The following is a 21,692-nucleotide window of genomic DNA, read 5'->3' on the forward strand; positions in this document are numbered from 1 at the left end:
TCACATTATGAGTAAGAGGTAAGAGGTTGTGTTTCAACTAGTTCGCACATGTTTTTCCCAATTACACTATGAAAGAGGATCCATGTACCATTTTCTCACCGGCAAATACTAGGTCTGATTCAGTGACAGGACTTGCTGGAACTTAATTCATGCAAGGTATCATGGGGGCTAGGAATAGGTTGAACATAGTGCAAGTGTAAATTAGCCCGAACTTTCTGCATGAGGTAATCTGTGCAGTGGTAAAGTTTTTCATCGTCTTTGCTCGAATGACGTCAGATTCACTGTGTAATGATTCAGCACAGTGAATGGAAGCACCAGAGATACAGATAGCAGGAAAGATGGAGTGATGAAGATAGAAAAGGCCCCTTAATTAATCACAGTCACTGGAGTGTCATTATTTCTTTCTGTGAAGCTATCGTCTCTCTATGTGGAGACTATTCAGCTTTAAATTAATCTCCATTCTAGCTTATCTCTGCCTCTTTCGTCTCTGTTCAAGCAATTAAGATTTTCAAGTTTCCCAACACTCAGATAAAGCGGCTGTCTAAGCATTCAACATTCCTTTGAATACCTGTGGTGTGCTTTTATAGTTTTTTATTGGAGACAATGGAGCAATCTGTGGCTCAGGCCTTGTCTGCCCAGTTCATGTCTGCAGTGTTTGTGTTTGGAACTACTACTGTGCTGTATCGTGCTTGCAGTGGGTCTTTGTGTTGAGAAGTCATTTCCCAGGGAGCTGACTGATGAAGTGCGGACGTGCAGCTGATTTAAGACTTCTTTCCACACGTCTGTAGGTGTGCAACGTTAACCCCCTTCTCCCTCTTCTTTTTTTTCACATACTCTCTCTTTCCCCTTTTCTTCATCCCTGCCTGATTCGCTCCCTGCAGGAGTTGGCTGTGTCTCTGACCCCAGGGCTGCATCATGCCTAGCCAACCTGTTTTTCTTGGAAATTCCAGTTGGCTGAGCTAGCCGTGGAGGATGGGATGATAATGTGGAGGCAGACTGAGCACATGTGTTGTACCTCTGTGTGCATGAATGTATCTTTAATGGATGCTCTACATCACTGACAACCTGGTTTACCAAGTGTGTTTTCGGCTTTATGAGGCCTCTGGTGCTCACTTTAATCTGATAGGTTCCCTGCTGTTTGGCCGAGCCATCACTGTCTTCACTCACCGTCTTTTGTTTGTGCTAAAATCAGAGAGACAGAGAAACAAATGAAAGTTGCGGACCCAAAGGAACAATTACCTTCAGTCCTCTTTCAAGAATCTGATGAGAGGAGATGAAAAGCTCACAGACCTTTAATAAAGGAGAAACAACAGAGAAAGACGAAGATGATTTAAGCAGCTTCAGACAGAACAGTTTATCCGGAGAATAACTTGGCTGCCTCTTCTAAGCTCGGTCAAAATTCTGGGTATCATGCTTTAGTCCTACACGAACTTTGATTTAACAGGTGCTTTAGGAATCAGGACTGTGTTTCCCGCCACTTCCTCATATCCACCTCACATGTGCAGAGTCAGGAAATTAATTTAACAAGGATAAGCTAGTTTTTCACCCCCTCAGGCTGTGTATGAATATGAAATCGCAGTGTCTAATATCTTCCCCCACAAATAGACATGGAGGCTTTTCGTGTCTCTGTGGGTCAATTAAGCAGAGTTTAGTTATACTGTGTGTGTGTGTGTGTGTGTGTGTGTGTGTGTGTGTGGAGAAGACAAGATTTTGGCTCCTGAACCTTCAGCAGAATAAAGTTAATCAATAGAATTCATTAAGATGTAATTGCTTTGAGCACAAGCTGACCATTCAGCAGTTTGTGTTTCAGTATGAGTGCATACTGTGCATGTGTGTGAGTGTGTGAGTGTGTATGTGCATGTGTATGTGTTTGAATTACATGTGTTAACAGTACCTATCGGTCGAGAAATCCTCATCATATACTGCGTCTAGCAGCCAGAGTTCATGACAGTCAGGGTCTTGCATGGTGCTCAAGTATCTTTAACCTTCTCGACATTAAGCCCACTAACTGTGTTTAGTTTCATCTTGCCGTTGACCCTGTTGCTAATTTGCATTAATGCAGACAAAAGGACCCTCTATGTTTCTCTTAACCGTCACTGAGCAGGTGACCCATCTCTGACTCTGCCTGAGGTTCAGGCCTGGGTCAATGAGAGGCTAATCCAGTTATCATAGCTGCCTGTTACTCCTAACTGCACAATCAACTTAGCTCCATTGTCAGTCGGAGGTCCAATATTAGCAGCCGTTAATCTTTACTGCTTGTTTTTTTGACCCCGTCGTGCACATGACTACAGAAAATGCACCAGGTCAAGGGCATGTACAGTAACGTACAGCCTGAACAGAAACGATCAGATACGCATGAATGCATGTGGGTTTTGGTTATACAACATTACTGTTGGCTGGTGAAGATCTTAACAGATGTCTGCATTCATTCAGCATGGAACATGTCTGAAGGGAAGCAACAATACTGAGGTATCAGGCAAGAACACATTCAAAAGATGTCCGTCTTCATACTGTGCAGAGAAACATTTTCTAACCATTTCTAATAATAATTACAGATTTTCTAATAATGACTAATAATTTCACATGGAAATGAACATTATTAGTCTTGAAGATAATGTCATAGATATATTTAAAATATTTTTTAACTTGCCCTTATTTAAGAATGGATTGGATTATCTAGTAAATGTGAATTAACGTAAAAGTATCTTGTCGTATCTAAATTAGCATTTTTTATCTTATTTGGGGTTTTATTTTTCCAGGCATGTCTGTTAAAAGCTTAGTGTCTGTGGCTCTGCACCATCATTGCTGCCGGGGAATGATTGTAACCACACTGTAGTGGTACTTTCCACCCATGCATACAATACTCTAGTCCTGACATCACAACCATAGATCCTTACCCAAGTCCTGATTGCCTGGTTAAAGGCATGGTTTCATCACATGAGCATTTTGATACTGTCACAGTATTTCTACGACACCAAGATCTGCTTTATAATGAAAAAAAGACCTGTAAATCTCACTTTTTATAGTTTGAGACCTTCAAAGGTCCTCCAGTATGCCTTAACACTCCTTTGGCTCTTCTGGCATCCACAAGGGTATATTCTTGGCTTGTTCTTCGGACAGAATATCTAATTTCAAGTCTTTTGTTTCGCATGTGTTCATCTTTTCATAATCAGTCGAACGATGATGAAAACAATATCACCCAGCACATACTGTGCATCTACAGTAATGATTCCAGATGTGCTTGGCACAGACAGAATGATGTAGACACTTCACTTCAACCACAAATATCAACCTCATGGTGGGACTGGTGGAAAAATTAGAACACTGCAGTGGCAGCCAAATCTGCTTATTTCAAGCGAAATAATGCTCATATCTTAAATGTTTTCACTTTAATTTGAAGGTGGATTTTTGCAGTGCAAGAACAGAGAGCGAGAGGGGGGCTGTCACATACAAGCCTGTTAGTGGTATAGTCCTTATCCTGACCTGAGTTTCACCCTTAAGTCACTTTTACGATGCCATATGCTTTGTATAGTCTTTCTGGAGATACTGCTTTGATTCGGAGACACTGTGTGATTACAGATCCACACATTTATTTTCTACTTTATTGTGTGTATGTACACTCTGTGCACAAACACATACATTTACCCTCTGGTTTGGAGCCGCTGTGCCTGTCTGCAGTCAACAACTGTCAGAGTAGCCCAACACCAGATGTAAGCTCAAAGCTCAGGGGGTGCTTCTGCTATCTTTTACTGTTGTCATTCCCCCGAGGTGGAGGTCGCTAACTGCATGACCTCAGACAGAACAAGGGGAAGAGAGAGTGATGTAGAGAAAGTACAGATCAGGGATTTAGGTGTAAAAAGCAAAGATAGACAAAGATGAAAGAAAAAAGCAAACACACATGGTAAGATCAGTTCTGTGTGCTGATTCTTGAAAACAAAACAAAAAATGAGATTAACCCTGCTGAACCATGGACTGTCACATCACACAGGCGCTTGAGTCCCTGTTGTCAAGGCTGCCACACTTTCTCTTTTTGTACAAAGATACCAGGTGTTGCTTTCTCCCATTTTTCGCAGTGACACATTCATGCAGCGTCAGGGGTGACCTGCACACAAAAACTCGTCTCTAGGGGTCAAGGAAAGAGAGGCGCAGCTGGAAGTTTGGTTCACCTTTGACCTTTAACTCACATTGATTTGATCACACATACACAGACACACACATGCCGCACACATGCGCACACAGTTGCAGATTGTATCTCTAAAAAAATATTGTCCGATTAGTAGTGGCTCTTTTTCTATGACCATTTCTGGAGGACAAAATAAGGTGGTTTAGTCTCTCCCCAATAAAGCCTGGCTTACTTAAAATGATAAACACACTCCGCCTTATTAGTGTGAACCTCCCACATAGTTGCGTTTTGGTTTACAGATAGAGTAATAAAATGACACTGTAACATAAATGTTTATATGGAGAAAATCAAGCTTCAACTAGCCTGGAAGCTTGTGAGCATCTTAAAAAAAAAAGAGCCTGCTGCTCTGCTTAGGGGGACTTGGTTTCAATCAGATTTACTTTATAAAGCTGTGATTTAGTTTGAATTGGAAACATGTCAGTGTAGAATCCTTTAACACAAGTTTGGCGAGATTTATAGTATTCTTAGCCCCCAGGCAGAGAAAGTAATAGATAAATAATGTAATAAGTCTTTGAGTTAAAGGCTTCCATCTGGCAGCGTATGACAATGCCCTAACCAACTCACCGCTGTAGGCGTAAGACACAAGGAATCATTGTGGCAGTGACAGATGATTTCTGGAGTTTACCTCTGTGTTCGTATGAGGTCAGCCATTTTTATCTGCCATGTTTTGAGCTTTTGGTGGAGAGGAGGGGTAGAGAAGCGTTTGTGGCTTTTCAGTGAGTCATGTTTGAGTTCTCTGCTCAAACAAGTCTGCACCTCATAAGAAAAATGCCCAGTAGCAAAAGTCAACTGATACATCCAAAAATTCCCTAGTTGCTTCGACATTACGAGCCAGTTACATTTTCAAAATAGCATATTAGATAAATCTAAACAAAACTCCTCACATGTGTAAACGAAAACCCCCACTTCTAACTTTGTTAGTTTTTCTAACAAGTTGCTTGATATGGACATCAACGGTAACCAATGTCACATCACTAAAAGTCAATAAATTATCTTTTTCAATTATCGCCCCTAGGATAGATGTCAATGCACCGTTGTAAGAATAATGCACCAGTCACAATTGTGCATTATTTGGCTAGAGTCTGGTGTTAATTACCTTACAACCTTTATCCTTAGTGTTACAGATCAATGTTGACATGGTGACTGACGAGGCCATGATGAAACCGTCCCACGGCCTTGGAGATCACATCCAGGAAGCATGACTAAATTGGCGGAGGGCTGCACAGGCTTACAGACACTATTTTGGTTCAGTGGAGCGAAGCCGTGCAATCAACAGGGATAAGCCTGAACCTTTTGTGTCGCATGTTTAGAAGGTGTATTGTGTGTATCTCTATTTGCGTACCAACTTGAACCATGTTATTTGGAGGTCAGGAGTTTTCGCAAAGGGCCCAGATTGGAAAACTTTGTCTGAGCATCTCAGACTCATAAAGTGACGGTGGTAATAATGTGTATTTTAAGACCGTAATCAGGAAAAACGTACTCAGAGAATGTAAACATGAAGACAATGAAAGATTTAAGCTGAAATTTCTCAAACATTATCTCTACTTTGTCATGACAGAATCTTATATAGAACATTTGAAATTTCTGGAGAAAGTTGACATTGACGTCTTCATAATAGATTGTTCAAATCACACCTATTGATTTCCCCTTTTCTGTGCTATTTTGCTCTCACAGATGGGCAAATCAATACCCATAATCAGAAGTGCTCACTGTCTGTGCCTACGAAACACACACACACACACACACACACACACACACACACACACAGACACACACACAGTGTATTGGGCATCAAAACACAACATTTGCCAGTTTGCAGAGCCCACAAACTGAAACAATGCCAACAGAGATGGAGTTCAGAATGAACCATTTCCTCGCCTATCATTCACTTCCTTTGACATGCTTTGAACGTAAAACACAAATTGAAAACAATAACCATCGACAAGAAGCTCACCCTCAAATTCCAAGTGCCCGCTCCCAATGATATACTCTTAACTGTGGTTCCACACACTCGTCAAAGAGAAAATAAAATCCTGTGGTGTCCCAGTGGAGCAAAAAAAAGCAAAACAGATTCCACACTCTCTCTTTCTTTGTCATGTTTTTATTGGATAAACCACCAAAATGCCCAACATTTATATATATACGCACACATGTCTGCTCCCATTCTGGGATAAATGCTGCAGCAGAAACACAGATGCATCCTCCTAAACACATGCTGCTGTTGTAGCTAGTGAGAGGATTTGAAATTACCCGGAGCGTTGTCCCCGAAGCAACTGTGGGCCACTCACTCTCAATCATTTATCCTCTCATTCATCCAAAAAGCTCAGACAGCCTCAGTCCTCTGTCTGAGGTCCAACTTCAGTCAGTCTTTGTGCTCTCTCACTCCTTAATTACTGTTTTCTCTTCATCTCTGGAGCTAAATTACTACTGGAAGACAATAAGTGATAATCATCACTCAGTTTATATTACAGACCTCACTGTGTAAATCAAAGATGATAGGAGAGAAAACCTTCTTCTTCTGTCATGGCTTTTATTCTCTATGTTTTAGCAGCTTTTGCTTTACTTTTGCAGTATTTTCATATTTCAGAGTACATAAAACAGAACAGTTGCACTGCTCGTCAACAATGGCCGTTGAGCCTCATTAATTTCACAGATGCCTGAATTTGATTGCAGATCGAGGATCAGTTACAAGGCTGCAATGTTGGTTTCCCTAATTACGCTTTAAAAAAAACAACTTGACTTTGCAACTAATGTTTAAGATAATTGGTGGCCATATTGCCTCTATCGCGTGCAGACTGAAGACCATTTAATGACCACAACTGTGAATATATAGTGACAATTTTTATTCGTCTCCGTGGGTGGTGAACATTCGCATTCACCCTTCAACTTTGACACCTGACCCCAAGCTCCTCATTAGCTTCCCTGTTAGCAGACAGCGACAGTAACATCCATGGCATTTCACAGATATGCACCTCTGTTGCAGCAGCTGCTGCACCAGCCACAGTGACTCTCACTGAGGCCTTGGACACAGGGTTTAAATGGCTATAAATATTTAACAGTAAGTAAAAAATAGGGCTGATTTCTGCACTGATTAGGCCAGCTGTCACTCAGGGCCAACAGGATGCACTTTGAAAAGAATCTTTAAAAGGGGGGAGGGGGGGCACACACACATACAGTAGACGGGCACACACACAGTCGGACACCCGGGTTAAGAGTTGACACATTGCAGGGTTTTGCGTAAGATAGAATCGCTACCATCTAAATCCCCTGTGTCTCTTATCACTCTTCAGAGTCCAGTAAGGTGATGTCATCCCTCATTGTGTTTCCTTTATCCCTCTGTCCACCCCTATAACTCGTTTTTTATCTCCCTCAGACCTCACTTTTAACCTCCACTCACAGTCCACTCTCTCTCTTTTCTTCCTCTACCTGCTTTCACAAAAGAGATGACAGCTTGTTCTTGGTGGTGACAGACCCGCTTATTATAGCTTGGTTATAGTCATCGATTACAGAAGAACTGGACGTATTCACTGTGAAATCACCAATATGTTCGTGCATTACAATATTAAAACTTCAGGTTCAGCATTTTGGCCATTGCAATCTTATTTTTTTGGAACCAGAAGTGAACTTGGACGAGAGATTGAAGCTGGGGAGGAGGACAGTAATTTATCAGCTAAAGCCCTAAAGTATACCCTGCTTTATCCCTTTTGTGTCTTAATGGGACCAATATTAACAAAATCACCATACTGTATTGAAGAAGACTTGAAAGCAGTTGAAACCATAAATGCATTAGGAAAATTATTACTTAGGTAGTAAATCAAGTGATACGTAGAGTCATTGTCTCATTGATTTTCATTAAAATGGACTTTTTGCAGCAAGAGGGTCGCCGGTTCGATTCCGGCCTGCGGCTCTTCTATGAACAGTTTGTATGTTCTCCCAGTGTCAGTGTGGGTTCTCTCCGGGTTCTCTTGCTTCCTTCCACGGTCCGAAAACATGCAGCTTAAGTTTTAAATGGTGACACTAAATTGCCCATAGGAGTGAATGAGATTGTGAATGCTTGTCTGTCTCTATGTGTCAGCTGGGATCGGCTCAAGCCCCCCGCAAGTTCGGATAATCGGTTATGGATAATGAATGAATGAATGAATGAATGAACTTATAGAGCCAGTGGAGTCGCCCCCTGATGGCCATTAGAAAGAATGCAGGTTTAAGGCACTTCAGCATTGGTTAGCAGATTCATATAAAACTGGGGAAAAACATTCCAGATCCTGGGATGGGAAACTCTATAGATATAAATGTGAGATGATTTGAGTTGTGAATATGCCTGAACAACAGCTCCTGTGTCCTTTAACATGAGATGCAGCCCAAAGATAAACTTCCTAACACACACCACATGTCTGCATGTTTGACTCCATGGGCTAAAGCTGTAACTCTATGGTATAGTTTACTGTTCAGGTTTGAGTGTGGGACAGCTACAAATGTGTCCTGCTGTGTGTGTACACATGTACAAGTCTGTAGGACACAGAAAGGGAAAGTATCAGAGAGACTTTTTAATGACCATCGTGCCTTATTATGTTCATTAATAATATTAGCATTCTTTCTTCCAAATATAGAAGTCAACTCCTCTCCGCTCTGTCTCTTTCACCTCCCTCCCCTTCTCTCCCCTTCAGTGGTTTGATGTTCCTAATCATTTCCAGCCGTGAACTCCACATGAAAGACAACAAGCACTTGCCGTAATAGGGTGCTGAAAGAACGAGTGAGGGAGAGGACAGGAAAGAGGGGAGAAGCTAAGAGAGAAAGCGGAGGTCAAGGGAGGCATGGAGATTGAACGAGAAGCTAGATGAAGCCTCGGCCCTTTTCGTTCCCATTTCAAGGTCTCATGTTATCATTAGCCCTGCCTTCTGTTCCTTTGCCAAACTATTTCCCCCATTCTCCGACCTCCCCCTCCCTTCTCTCCTTCCCCGTCATATATCTTAATTGTACCCATAGTGTCTCAACTCATTGGCAACAGAAAGGCAGAAATTGATTTGGAGACTTGAGAATGCCTAATATGAGGAATGTAGCTCACTGGAGAGCACAGGAATGTATCAGTGGAAAAAGAGCAACAAAGTTAAACGAATGCTTTAACTCTGTTCGACGCTCCAACACAGTTATTGCCTTTAAACCCAGACTCCTATTTCAGTTTGTTGTAAATAACTTCAGCTTGTGTGCAATTATCCAACAATGATCCATTTAGTTCAGCAGATCCAGGTCTATCATGCTCTTTTATGGTCATTGAAAAGAAAAAGTATTTTTTACAGCTTGGGTCTAATTTACATTGTTTCTGCCATTATTTATGTCAGCAATAATAAGATTGTGCTCAAAAGTTAATTTGCTAGATCTGGGAAGGCAGTGACATCCCTAAATGTAAGGCAGAAGGGGAAAAAAACAGGAATTCCCAGATTGGCAAATTAATAAAAAATCTAAAATGAAAAAACAATGATTTGAATGAGGAAACATACATCACCAAGGCTAAGAATCAACGCCCACTCGTGATCACTGCTTAACTGATAGTAAGTCCCAAATTGTAATAGAATAATCCTTTGATGATGCAGATGATGGGACAAGATTTGTATTAATGTTAGATTTCTTCTTGGCCTGTTTGACCTCTTCAATGATGATTGCTTTATAAACATTCAGGCCTGGCACCAGTCAGAGGAAGAGTAGATTAGATCGGGACAACTCTTTACAGGTTTTTACCATGAAAGCCTATAGAATCTCTTCCTCCCTCCCTCTCTTTCATGAGAAGCTATAAAAGTCCAGAGCCACAGCAGAGCTGCAGCTGCGTCCGAGCGGCCTTGCGCAGGCTCCCTCTGACACTAACTGATGTTTTACAGAGACAAACTGCAGAGAACAGCAGGATCCACCTGGACCAGCGCCCACATCTGGAGAGGCTGAGAATAGAGGAGAGGAAAGGAGAGAAGGGATGCAGTACAGCAAAAATGATAAATCCTTGATTATAATGAAGGACAGAAAGGGAAAGGGATGAACTATAAAAAAAGAGGAAAAACATAATCTAGTATCAAGGAAAAGACGAATAAAACCTGATATGGGCGGTACGTTAGAGAAGGTTTTGGGGTAGATGTTGGCCCACTGGTATCATTAGACAATACCTGTTAATCTGCACCACATCTAAGACTTCTCTGCAGCTATGAATACTCCTGACAGACAACTCTGATGTGTGTAAGCATTACAGAAAGAGATATCTGAGATCTAAATGGAGAGCTACCCATCCTTGATCTGCAGAAGGAGAATGAGAGTGACAGCGTACGATAGAGAAAGGTTAAGTGGAAAGGTAGAGAGACAAAGAAACAGAAAGAGAGAGTGCTCGCGAAGACAAGTGAGGCGAATGAAAAATGAGGTCTGGATCTTTACTAATGCTCCAGTGAGTGATCGTTCCTCTACTGTCCCAGCCAGGGATGAATAGCTCTCTGTGGACAAAAAGCTCCAGGCATGAGTCCTGGCTAAATCCGATCCTCGGCACGCTCTTCCTGACTGTTTTTCACATAGTGCTTACCGGGCTGACGTGTGCTTTGTGAGTCTTAGGCTGCGTCTTTTAACAGATATATAGTAGTTGGTCAATGAAGTACACTGAAGGTAAATCAAAGCTCAAAAATGAAAATCTGAAGCTAAAAGCATCCTGAATGGTTTCATTATATGTTCAGATGGTTGACAGATGCTTAACTGGAGAATTTTTAATTTTGTCCGTGTTTTGATGATTTTTTTTGCTGATGGCTGCTCTAAAAGGCCTGTACATCATCAAAGTCAACAAAGAAACTGCACAGCTGTAGGTCAGATAATGCATATTAGAAGTGATTATCAACTTTAAATGTTTCGTCTGTTGGTCAACTGTGATTAACAGACATCTCTAAACCATTTTGTTTTTATGGAATAGTATTTCCTGACAAAAAGTGGGATATTGTAGCTCCATTAGAAAAGACCCACATTGGCGGTTTTGCACGTTTAAGCCCATTAACTACAAATTGTGTATACTTAGCATAACTGCAGACCATTTTCCAAAGTGATATGCACCAAACATTCATCACCATCCGTGCAGTTTTAGTTCAGTCAACTTGCAAAACCACTATTGTGGCCTTTTAATATAATAATGACCACCATAGGATATGAATGTTTTTTTCTAAACTTCATATCTATAAATGCTGCATCATTCAAAGCATCTTCCAGTCAGTAATAACACACTTTACAGATTCAGTGTTTTTGCTCCAAAGCATTAGAAAAACATGGCGGCCAAACTTTTGACCTTACAGTAAAAAAACATTAAAAGTGACGAGCCCACCCTGCCATCGACGCCCATGTCTAAAAATCTGTGTAAATATGGAAGATCCCACAAATATCCCTGAGACAAACACGATGCAAAGCAAAAACTTAAGAGCACAAGAGATTTAGATGTTGAAAGGTATGGGCTGCCGTCTGTGTATGTGTTGCTATGTAGTTGCATGTTTATCACAGCGGGAAACCTCCGGAGAATACGATGAGGAATAGGTGTGCAGAGCCTGGGCTGGCTGGCTGGTCATGCATCAGAGAGCTGGCTCTGGCGTGGGAGGAATTCCTCTCTGGCAAACACCCTCGTCTGGCCCACCAGATCTCTTGATTTAAGGAGACACGTCAACTTTGTGTGTTTACTAGATTACCCTATTGGCTTCGAAACATTCCTACCTCTTCTAGATAAGTCCTGTAAATGCAGGATACAGCAACAAATTGGGAGAGGAGTTTTTTGTATCAAATCGGTATGTTAGTTTGATCCAACCTTCTGGCCTGTGCAGTGTAAGCTGAATGTTGGTGCTGTGCTGTCAGATGGATTGACAGGAGGGAAATGTACTGATGACAGAGTTGATCCTTACAAGCTCCTGTCTTTTCGGGAGCAATGGTATGATTTTCCTCTGCTACACATTTCAAACTGTTGTGCTTTGACAATACTGTCATGTATTTCTGCCTTGGAGGTTTGTCTGCATTTCATTTTCGTCCCTTTTTGCATTTTTTCCATCTTCTGCTTTTGCATTTCAAGTCAGTGTCTCCTTAAAATGATGTTTCCATACAACAAACCTGCATTCTCAATTATGTTTTGAGTGAAATGTATTTTCTCCCAGTCCAATTGTAGTTTTAGATACATGGTTAATGTGGTGAATTACAACAAAACTACTTGTTAGGTTTAGGAAAAGATCATGATTTGGCTGAAAATATGTTTACTCACACAAGTTTAGTATATTTTACATAGGCGCAAACCGTGATCTAATTGGGTGAAAGTTTGTTTTACCAATCCATCCCTGACCGCCTCGATATGTGAACTTCATCCTTATGCAGACTATATTTGTGATATGGAACAAACAAACATAATCTTTTGGAAAGTATGATTCCCTATTCCCCTATTGAGAATGCAGTTTCAGGAGATGGTCTGAAAACACAGAACTACTGTCCTGTATTTAGTATGTTGCAGCGAAAAAACCCCAAATCATTACATCTTTTACTTTATTGCTCCCAAGGTCTCCATCAAAGTGTGCTTGCATAGGCGTTTTCTTAGTGCAACCTTGTGTTTTTCTTGCATATTCCTTCCAGCATGAAGAATCCATACCATACTGCTGTGGGTTTTTAAATTTTAGAGTGTGTGGAGAATCAATGTCCTGCTCTCCTTCTTGTTCCCAGCCTCTTTGGAAGTCCTTTCCACTCCAAGCCTCGATTCAGAAACTACTTCCATGCGTATTTTTGAATACTGTGCCCAACCCCTGTAGTTTCATATAAATCTAACACGCAGCAATTTCTGCTTTATCTGTGCACCCTTTCCCTCGTCTTTGTTTGTGATCTACAGCAGACTTTATGGGGTAAAGATAGAGGTGACGATGAGGTCACCCCATGACCAGGTGGGCGGTCATGGCTGTTAAAGCCTCTTTAATTAGATTTAGTGAAAAGGATGGGGTCATCATATGCGAGTGTCTGTGTGTAGTCAAGTTCTCATCACCACAGGTGGCTAATCCATCACAGACCGTCAGAAAGATATGACGAACACCCAGACATGTGCATAGATCCCAAAAGATAGTGCTAGCCTCAACACTGTACTGTGAAGGAAGTCCCAGCTATGATCTAAAACCCCCAGCTGTAAACACTGACCAAAGACCAAAGTACAGTATGACCCCTTAGTGTCTAAACCCTGAAGGAGAAGTTCTAATATTCCCATCTTTTAATGTCCTATAGGAGCTACAGTATGAGTGGAGGTGGTGGTGTTTCTGTCTATAGAAGAGTAATGGTGAAGACATGTGTTGGCGGGATGGAAGGAAGGTCATGCCGGATGTCTGCTGCGGTGGTCCTGTGCTCTGTGGGGTTCAGGGGTGCGGCAAGTTAACATGTAGGATTTAGACGTATGATGAAGTCATTAAACAAGCACAGACATACGAGACGTGGTGGAAGAAGTATTCAGATCCATTACTTAAGTAAAAGTACTAATACCACAGTGTGAAATGACTCCACGACAAGTAAAAGTCCTGCATTCAAAACTTACTTAAGTAAAAGTACAATAATATCAGCACCAAATGTACTTAACTAAAAGTAAAAGTACACATTATGCAGAATGGACCCACTCAGATTGTTAAATATATACGAAATATATTACTTGATTATTATTGTTAATATTATTATTATAATTGATGCATTTATGTTAGCAGCATTTCAGTTTTTAAAGGTAGGGCTCATTTTAACCATTTAATTTACTGTTATGTTGTTTAATTTAATTAATAATAATTTAATTAATTTAAAGTTGAATCACTTTAAATCGATTCTGATCTTTTAATTGATCATAACTTTTTTCTGTTAAATCTCGACCTTTTTTGATTTTGGTGGAAAACACCAGTGGATAGCAGGGCCACAACGTGAGGTTTTGAAAATAAAGTGGCAATTAGTAGTATAACAATATATCGATGCACTTGAGAATATCAGTGTTATGTTTTGTGATGCATCGATTTTTAAAACAGTTTACATGCAAAGATTAGTGACATACAGGGTTTTTCACCCCTGACAGCTAGATAGAAGTGTTGCATAAAGAGAAATATATCACCTTGACAAAAGTCTCGCAATATATAGCAATATGTTGAAATTGTGATATGTATCGTATCGCCAGATTCTTGCCAAAATAGCCCCCGTTACAATATTCATCACATGGTCATAATAGGTATTCTGAGAATAAGGTCATATTTTACTTTAATATTTCAGGAAAAAACATTTTTTTTAAAGATTAAATTCTTGCACCTCACCTCTTTCTCAAAGTAGTTTTTTGTCTCAAGTTTTATCTCTCTTTCTGATTGCATTATATATTATCAAATATGGCCTTTATTCTTATATTATTTCACCTTGACATAGTAAAATATCCATATTTTGTCAGAAATCTTTTAATCAGTATTCACACAAAAACCGAAACTGAGACAAAGTTTCTAGGAAGTTGGATGCTTAACATTACTGACTGTCATTACTGCCTCATTAAAAAAACTGTATGGCCGAGAGCGATGATGTCATGAGGCCTCCTGGAGCTTGGCTCGCCTTCAAGTCTTCAAGATCTGAGGCAGAATGCTACTTTTAACAAGCACCATAAACGCCACCAAACAATGTTATGGACCAGTGTAAAAAACTTCAGTCAGAGGCAGGACCCCGGGGCTCAGAGGACATTTCCCTTTTGTGTTTTGCGAGGAAATCTTTGTTGTATTATAGGATTTTAAAAGATTTTAATAGATTCAGTCAGAGCATACAATGTATTATTGTGTGCGTGATTGTGTGTGTAGTGGAAAGAAGGCTATTAGGTAGATGAGAGGCATCGGTCAAAGGTGAGGTCAAGATCTCTGTCCTTTGAGACTCTTTGTGTTTGAAGTCTTTGTAGGAGAAAAAAATGGACGAGGGATTAATGTCTGTGGTGTGTTTAAGTGGCTCTCCCAGTCAGTCAGTCAGTCAGTCAGTCGGTATCTTATTTAAAAGCTAGATGAAAACCAGTATGACCTTCCAACATTTATTTAAGTGCCTCGTATGAGCCCTGAACTAAGGTCACAACCTCTGCCAGAAACCCTACTCTTGTCTCTTTTACTATAGGCTATGTGTCTGTCCCTCTATATCCATGGCAACTAGGGTTGCAGAGGGGTGGAAAATTTCTGGTAATTTTCTGGTAAATTTTCAGAAACTTTCCATGGGAAGTTAAGTTGGGGAATTTTGGAAATATTGAACATGTAAATGAATTGAACATGTGATGGAGGAATGCACTGTGCATGTAGGGGGCGTGGCCTCAATAGGGGCGTGGTCTCAGCAGCCCTGCAGTAAGCCTGTGCTATGTGCATGTGAATGAAGAATAGCAGATATTCAAGTATTAAATATGGTATAGTTAAGTTCCCTGTTAAAAGACAACCTTCAATTTTTATTAATTCCCTGTTTATTCCCCTTATTTCCCATAAATTCCTGTTAATCCCCATGAAAACTTTCAAAGTTTCCCGGAATTTTTGCAACCCTAACGGCAACACACCACCTGTTCTTGTGCCAGTTTTCCAAACAAACCATGGGGGAGCTCTTTCCTTTTTCTTTTTTCACATTCAGTATATCTGTGATCTATAAAAGTGAATTGCTCTCACAGATGCGCAGTTTTATAGTACTCTGGAAACCATAACAAGTAGTGCTATGGTGTGTGATATTTAGACAAGTGCAGATCTATGGGCCTGCGAGGTGACTGTATTATGGGACATTATTGTGATAACAGAAAGGCCCTCAGCTCATATATAATAATTATGACACGTGTAGGTTTTCTTTTTTACATAGATTCCGCATCCTGCTGGGTGTGTTGGTGTGATGCTATTTGAAATCCTTATGTCTCATGGGCTGTTTGGCACCAGTGGACCGTCCGTGTCTTACCTCGTTTCTCTTCCCCCCTCAGGTTTCAGCCACAGATGAGGATCGTGGTTCCTTTGGCACCATATCCTACCTCATCGGTTCTGGCTCTGGAAGTGCAGCACCAACCCACTTCACCATTGACAAGGAGACTGGCCAGATTTGCACCAGCACAGCTCTGGACCGGGATGAAGGATTGGACAAGTTTGACTTGACTGTCACTGCAACGGATGGAGTAAGAACACTCGTACACTAAAAATATAAGCAATAGCAAATAGTTGTTCTAATCTCAAGTCTCTTTTGTCTGTATTATAATGATGAAATTGATAATTTGTGAGTTTTAGATATTGATTTTGTTACTTTCCTCCCATTTCCAGTCTTTGTGCTGAAATAATCTAATCTGGCTACAAATGCATATTTTCTTTGCAATAGTGCTTTCAAAGTTAAAACGATATTAACACATTAATGGATATTCATTTTGACGCCGTTGACTGAGTTCAATGAATATGTGTGTAGCGCTCTAACTACTGTTTTCTAAATTCATTTCCAATTATATACTCCTACATTAACAAGAGTTTTAAATACTCTTACTTTAAGGTACATATTCAACTGATAAAAAATGTGTAATCCATTTGCGTTTCTGGACTATCATGCAATTAATAACTATTAAATATTTTAATCCATTTATGGCCCTGCTTTACAGAGAAGAGAGTGGTATCCATCTTCTCGTCTAAGTGTCTGCATAAAGCAACAAAAGCATAATCCCCAACAAATGTATTCCTTTAGCCTTTGCATCTTTTTTTTTTTTTTTTTTTTACAATCAAAGCCTAATTATCAAAACTGAAACACACTTCTGAAAAAAGACCAAAAACTTGAAACTAGATTGAAGTCAAAGCACTAGTTCTTTGTGTTGCTGCATGCTCCAAACACATTGCCTGCTGAGTGCGTAATGCGCCTCCTGATCAAAGCGTCAAGCAGAAGGCAAATTAAAGATGTGTACAGCTGCACTGAAATAAATCCGATCAAAGGGACACTGAGGGCGTGTTTGAAGAAGACAGCGTCCTGTCTCTTACTGTGTGTCTTTGGAAAATCAAGGGGAACCGCAACAGCATGGCAAAGCAATCATAGCAAACAGAGAGGGCATGTGGGAGCAAAAAGGTATGAAGCAGGAAAACAGATCTGTTTCAGCCGTCAATTTAAATAGCCTTTTTAACTGAAGGATACCATTTAAGTGAAATACGATACCTTACTTGACCACATTTACACTCTTTGCTCTAATGTCTACCAGTATACCCGTGCATGTTTAAAGTATCAATTAATCCCACTGGATGCACTATCATAGCAGTGTAAGTGTTCATACTTTTTATTCTTTCTATTTACCCCTGTCAGGTAAAGATTGAATTCAGTTCTATAATTTCCCACCAAACCCCCACAATGCATCTTCTTTTCCACCCCCAGCACATTTCCCGCTTAATTCAGCTGGTGTCTGTTCCGTCCGTCTTGTTTTTAATGGTCTCATAAAACTAAGCCGGCAGATACAGTGTAATGAGTGCAAACTCTTCGCCTCGCTGACAAATGCGTCCAACGGTTGATTGGCTCCATATTTCCAGAGATCTTCAACAGAGAACTTGTCTGTCTGTGTCCCTGTACGGCTGCTTCGTCTTTACAGTGTGACATAAATCTATTGTCACAGTTTTATAACATGAAAGTCCTGGTGGACTGTGGCTTTTTTTTTTTTATTTTACCACGGGATAGAAAACAAATTGAAGCTTGTCTTTGGGGATATACAGTGCAGGAAGGGAGGGAGTGAGTTAAACTGAGATAGCTATTCTTCTGATTTAGCTTCCCTTTGTCTCAATTGGCTTGTCAGTTAGGATCCATGATATCACCACAGCATTATTGCTTGCTAACGTGACCAAGCATACTCTGCTTTCATACATCATACTAACATATTATTTTAAATTTTTTCTATCTTAGGGTGGCCTGAGCTCAGTAGCACGCGTGCGGGTCACGGTGGTGGACATCAATGACAACCGGCCTACGTTCTATCCGGTTCTCTACACAGTCAGTCTCAGTACCCATAGTGCCCCGGGAACCTCCGTGGTCAAAGTCACAGCAAATGACCCTGATGCTGGGGAAAACGGCAGGGTAACCTACCGCACGGTACCAGCAGGGGGCTCTGGTTTCTTCACGCTCAACAAGGACACAGGTATGTGTGTGTAGCACGTTGTACTGCATGTAACATGCATGTGATACAACTGTTCATGAGCTTCTAGAGTAATTCTTCGGTAACACTTTACAATAACCCTAATTTATAAATGGTAAACATATAGTTTATTAATATTTAATCATCATTTATAAACCGTATATAGGCCATTTAGAATGTTAAACACATAATTTATTAATGTTCAACTAACTACATCATTTATAAATGACAAATAGATGGTATATTAATGTAAATTTATAGTTACTTTACCACTAACAAACAATTAAATTATAATTAATAGTTTTAGTTGCACAAATTTTAACATTTTTAACACCATATTTAGTATGTTAATGATTTTGAAATGATTCATATACCTTTAAGACATTGGTTTAAAACATTTAAAGATCAAATATGTATAGCAATTTGTTAATGGTTAATAATTGATCTATAAACCATCTATAAACATCATTTAGTTGGTTATAGTAAAGTGTTACCAATTCTTCTCTACTTATCTTTCTTCCCCTACAGGTGTTATTTCTCTCTCCCGCTCACTTCACGGCAAAGCCAACACAGTCATCTCAATGGTGATATCGGCCGAGGACGGCGGTGGTCTGACAGCACCGGTCAATGCCAGAGTCAACGTGAGTGTGGTGGGAGGCTCTGTGGCGTCTCCTGTGTTTGACCAGGCCCAGTATTTCTTCACCGTGTCCGAGGACGTCCTCAGAGGGACAGCGGTGGGAGTGGTCCGAGCTGCTACTAAGACAGGTGAGGATGCCTCTCAAGTTGTCTTTGGCCGCGTTCAGACTGCAGGCGAATCTGATTCAAATCAGATTCCTACTCAAATCCGATTTTTAGGGCTGACTGTCTACACTGTTTTTAGCAAGTGTCCAAATTGGATATGTCTCTGTTCAGACTGGGCCACATTATCGACTGATCTGACAGGTTGCCATAGTAACGGCGTCAGAGCGTCTGACGTCGTCACGGCGTCAGACGTCATATAATTGCAACAGCGACAAGAACTTCAACAACAAACATGATGGAGGCAGGTCACCTCAGTATATTGGCCTTATCACTGTCCAGTAGAGGTGCAGAACATCTCAGACGCACCAGGGGAGAAACCGGGCGGATGGACGCCCCCGTCGGGCCCGTATGAGTCGGGTGCGGCTGCTGGTGGACACCTCGTCTCCACGATGCCGGCGCTACGCGTGCCACGTAGAGTGACGTCACAGACAGTCAAAACCGATCTGAGTGTTTGGAGTGGTTCAGACTGAGACGCATCTGTCCGGTGGTTTCCATCCGGTTTGCAAAAATTGGATTTCATGTGATTTGTGACTGTTCAGACTTCAAAAGAGCCATCCAGTTCCAATCTGGATGGGCTAAAAATCGGATTTTGGCTGGCAGTCTGAACGCGGCCTTTGTTTCTGAGCTCTACTATATTACTATATGCTGTTGTCTTGTATCAGTTTACTTAATATAATTTACCAGCGGGAAGATGTTTCGTGTTCCTTACTGTACCCAGTTTCATCTTTCTGAGAAGTACCAGGACAAAAATGCACTAATGGGCCGCAAAGTCTATGATGTCTTACCTCTCGCTCCGGCAGTAGTACAAATACGCAAGCAACAAGAGCATACACTCCATTAAAAAATCACATCCATCACACAGCATGGGCTTCACTGGGGATTATTTTCACTGCAGCCAGACTTTTATTTTCTCTCACTATAATTGATGGAGAAATGAATTTGGACGGGGCTGTAATACTGAGGGGGAGTCGAAATGAAGTGTTCTCAGTGGTGCAGTGGACAGAGGAACACTCATCTCTGTCTGTAACCGTGCGAAGAATTCAGTGACTCGATCCCCTCACCCACTTTGAGTGAATCCAGCCCTTCGTTATCACTTAGATGAGATATTAGATGAAATAAAAACACCATATCCCTGTCTGCTAAAAGCAGATATTGATCTGTTGATTAAATGTTTTCAGTTAGCTATGGACGAAAGGATATCAACATTATACTGAAACTCTTTTTACAATTCTTTTAGTTATTTCTAAAGCAAAAACACTAAATATTTACTGCTTTAAGACTGAATATTTTCTGACTTTTTCTATTCTTGCAAACTGATTTTCAACAATGTTATCTGGCAGCCCTGGTACCTTTGTCCCTGTCTTTTTCTCACTCTTGTTTGTTCATTTTCTGTCTCTAAATGCAGGTGTTTCTAAGGATATCTTCTACTCCATCTCTTCCGGCGACCCTGATGGTTACTTCACAGTGGACAGTGCCTCTGGTACCATCCGCACTGCCCTTCCTCTGGACCACGAGACCTGCTCCAGCCTCGACCTGGAGATCCAGGCACGCTCCGGTTCTCCTCCAGCGTACGGAACCAGCCGGGTACGAATAACCATCTCAGATGTCAATGACAACGCCCCCACCTTCTCCCCGTCTTCATCAGAATCCCTGCTTTTACCTGAGATCACAAAAATGGGGACTGTTATCTACAGCATTCAGGCCACCGACAAGGACTCAGGTCATAACGGTCAGCTCAGCTTCGACCTGGTCTCTGCTGGAGCTGCAGGCAGCAGTGGACAGAGGACATTTGGTGTTGACCGGGGCAGCGGGGAGGTACGTCTGATTGGGAGTCTGTCGTATGAAAGTGTTCCACGCTATGACCTTCAAGTGGTTGCCAAGGATGGTGGAGCGCCTCAGCTTAGCTCCACCTTCACACTTGTAGTCCACATCCAAGCACAAGATGCACAAGGCCCCAATTTTGACACCCTGACCTACCGTGTGGAGCTACGGGAAAACACACCTCTCAACACACGTTTCCTCCAGGTTCGAGCACTCAACAGAGAGGCTTCTGGGAATGGTGGAAGCTCCTCCTCCTCTTCCTCTCCTATTTCCTACCGCCTTCGGCCTGATGGTGACGCGGCCGGTTTTGGCATTATGCCGGATAGTGGGTGGCTGTTTGTCCGTAGCTCTCTGGACCGAGAAGTGAAAGACATGTACCTGTTGACCGTCCTGGCCACTTCAGGCCCAGGGGGGACGGGGAGGACTGGCAGTGCCACAGTCAGGGTGACGGTAACCGACGAGAATGACAATTCCCCAAGACTGAGCCAGCAGAGGGTGTTCCTGGCTGTCAGAGAGAACCTGCTTGCAGGGACAGGCTTTGGACGGGTGTCTGCAACAGACAGAGATGCAGGACTAAATGCTCGACTGAACTACAAGCTGCTGCACGCCGACAGGCACTTTCAGATCAACTCACAAACAGGTGAACTTAAACACCATGACTTATTTTATTTTCATTTAAGAACAGTAATAGCATACTTAAAGCGCTTTGTTGTAATTGTGTTACACTCACTGAAATGTAGTTACTCCATAAGCAGCACATACCAGCGTGATTTCCCTTGAGTA

At 41.4% G+C, this 21,692-nt stretch overlaps 1 protein-coding gene across 1 annotated transcript in view; it reads left to right on the forward strand.

Annotated features, from left to right (window-relative positions):
* The window catches only part of LOC131986571 (protocadherin-16-like), a 95,373-nt gene that overhangs the window by 53,340 nt on the left and 20,341 nt on the right, over window positions 1–21,692 (forward strand). Inside the window, exons 5-8 of the mRNA XM_059351594.1 lie at window positions 16,128–16,316; window positions 18,059–18,290; window positions 18,816–19,052; window positions 20,494–21,549. Coding sequence (XP_059207577.1) covers window positions 16,128–16,316; window positions 18,059–18,290; window positions 18,816–19,052; window positions 20,494–21,549 — 1,714 coding nt within the window. The remainder of the gene's footprint in view (window positions 1–16,127; window positions 16,317–18,058; window positions 18,291–18,815; window positions 19,053–20,493; window positions 21,550–21,692) is intronic.

The sequence above is a fragment of the Centropristis striata genome, chromosome 15, assembly GCF_030273125.1.
Source record: "Centropristis striata isolate RG_2023a ecotype Rhode Island chromosome 15, C.striata_1.0, whole genome shotgun sequence".
Lineage (NCBI taxonomy): Eukaryota > Metazoa > Chordata > Actinopteri > Perciformes > Serranidae > Centropristis > Centropristis striata.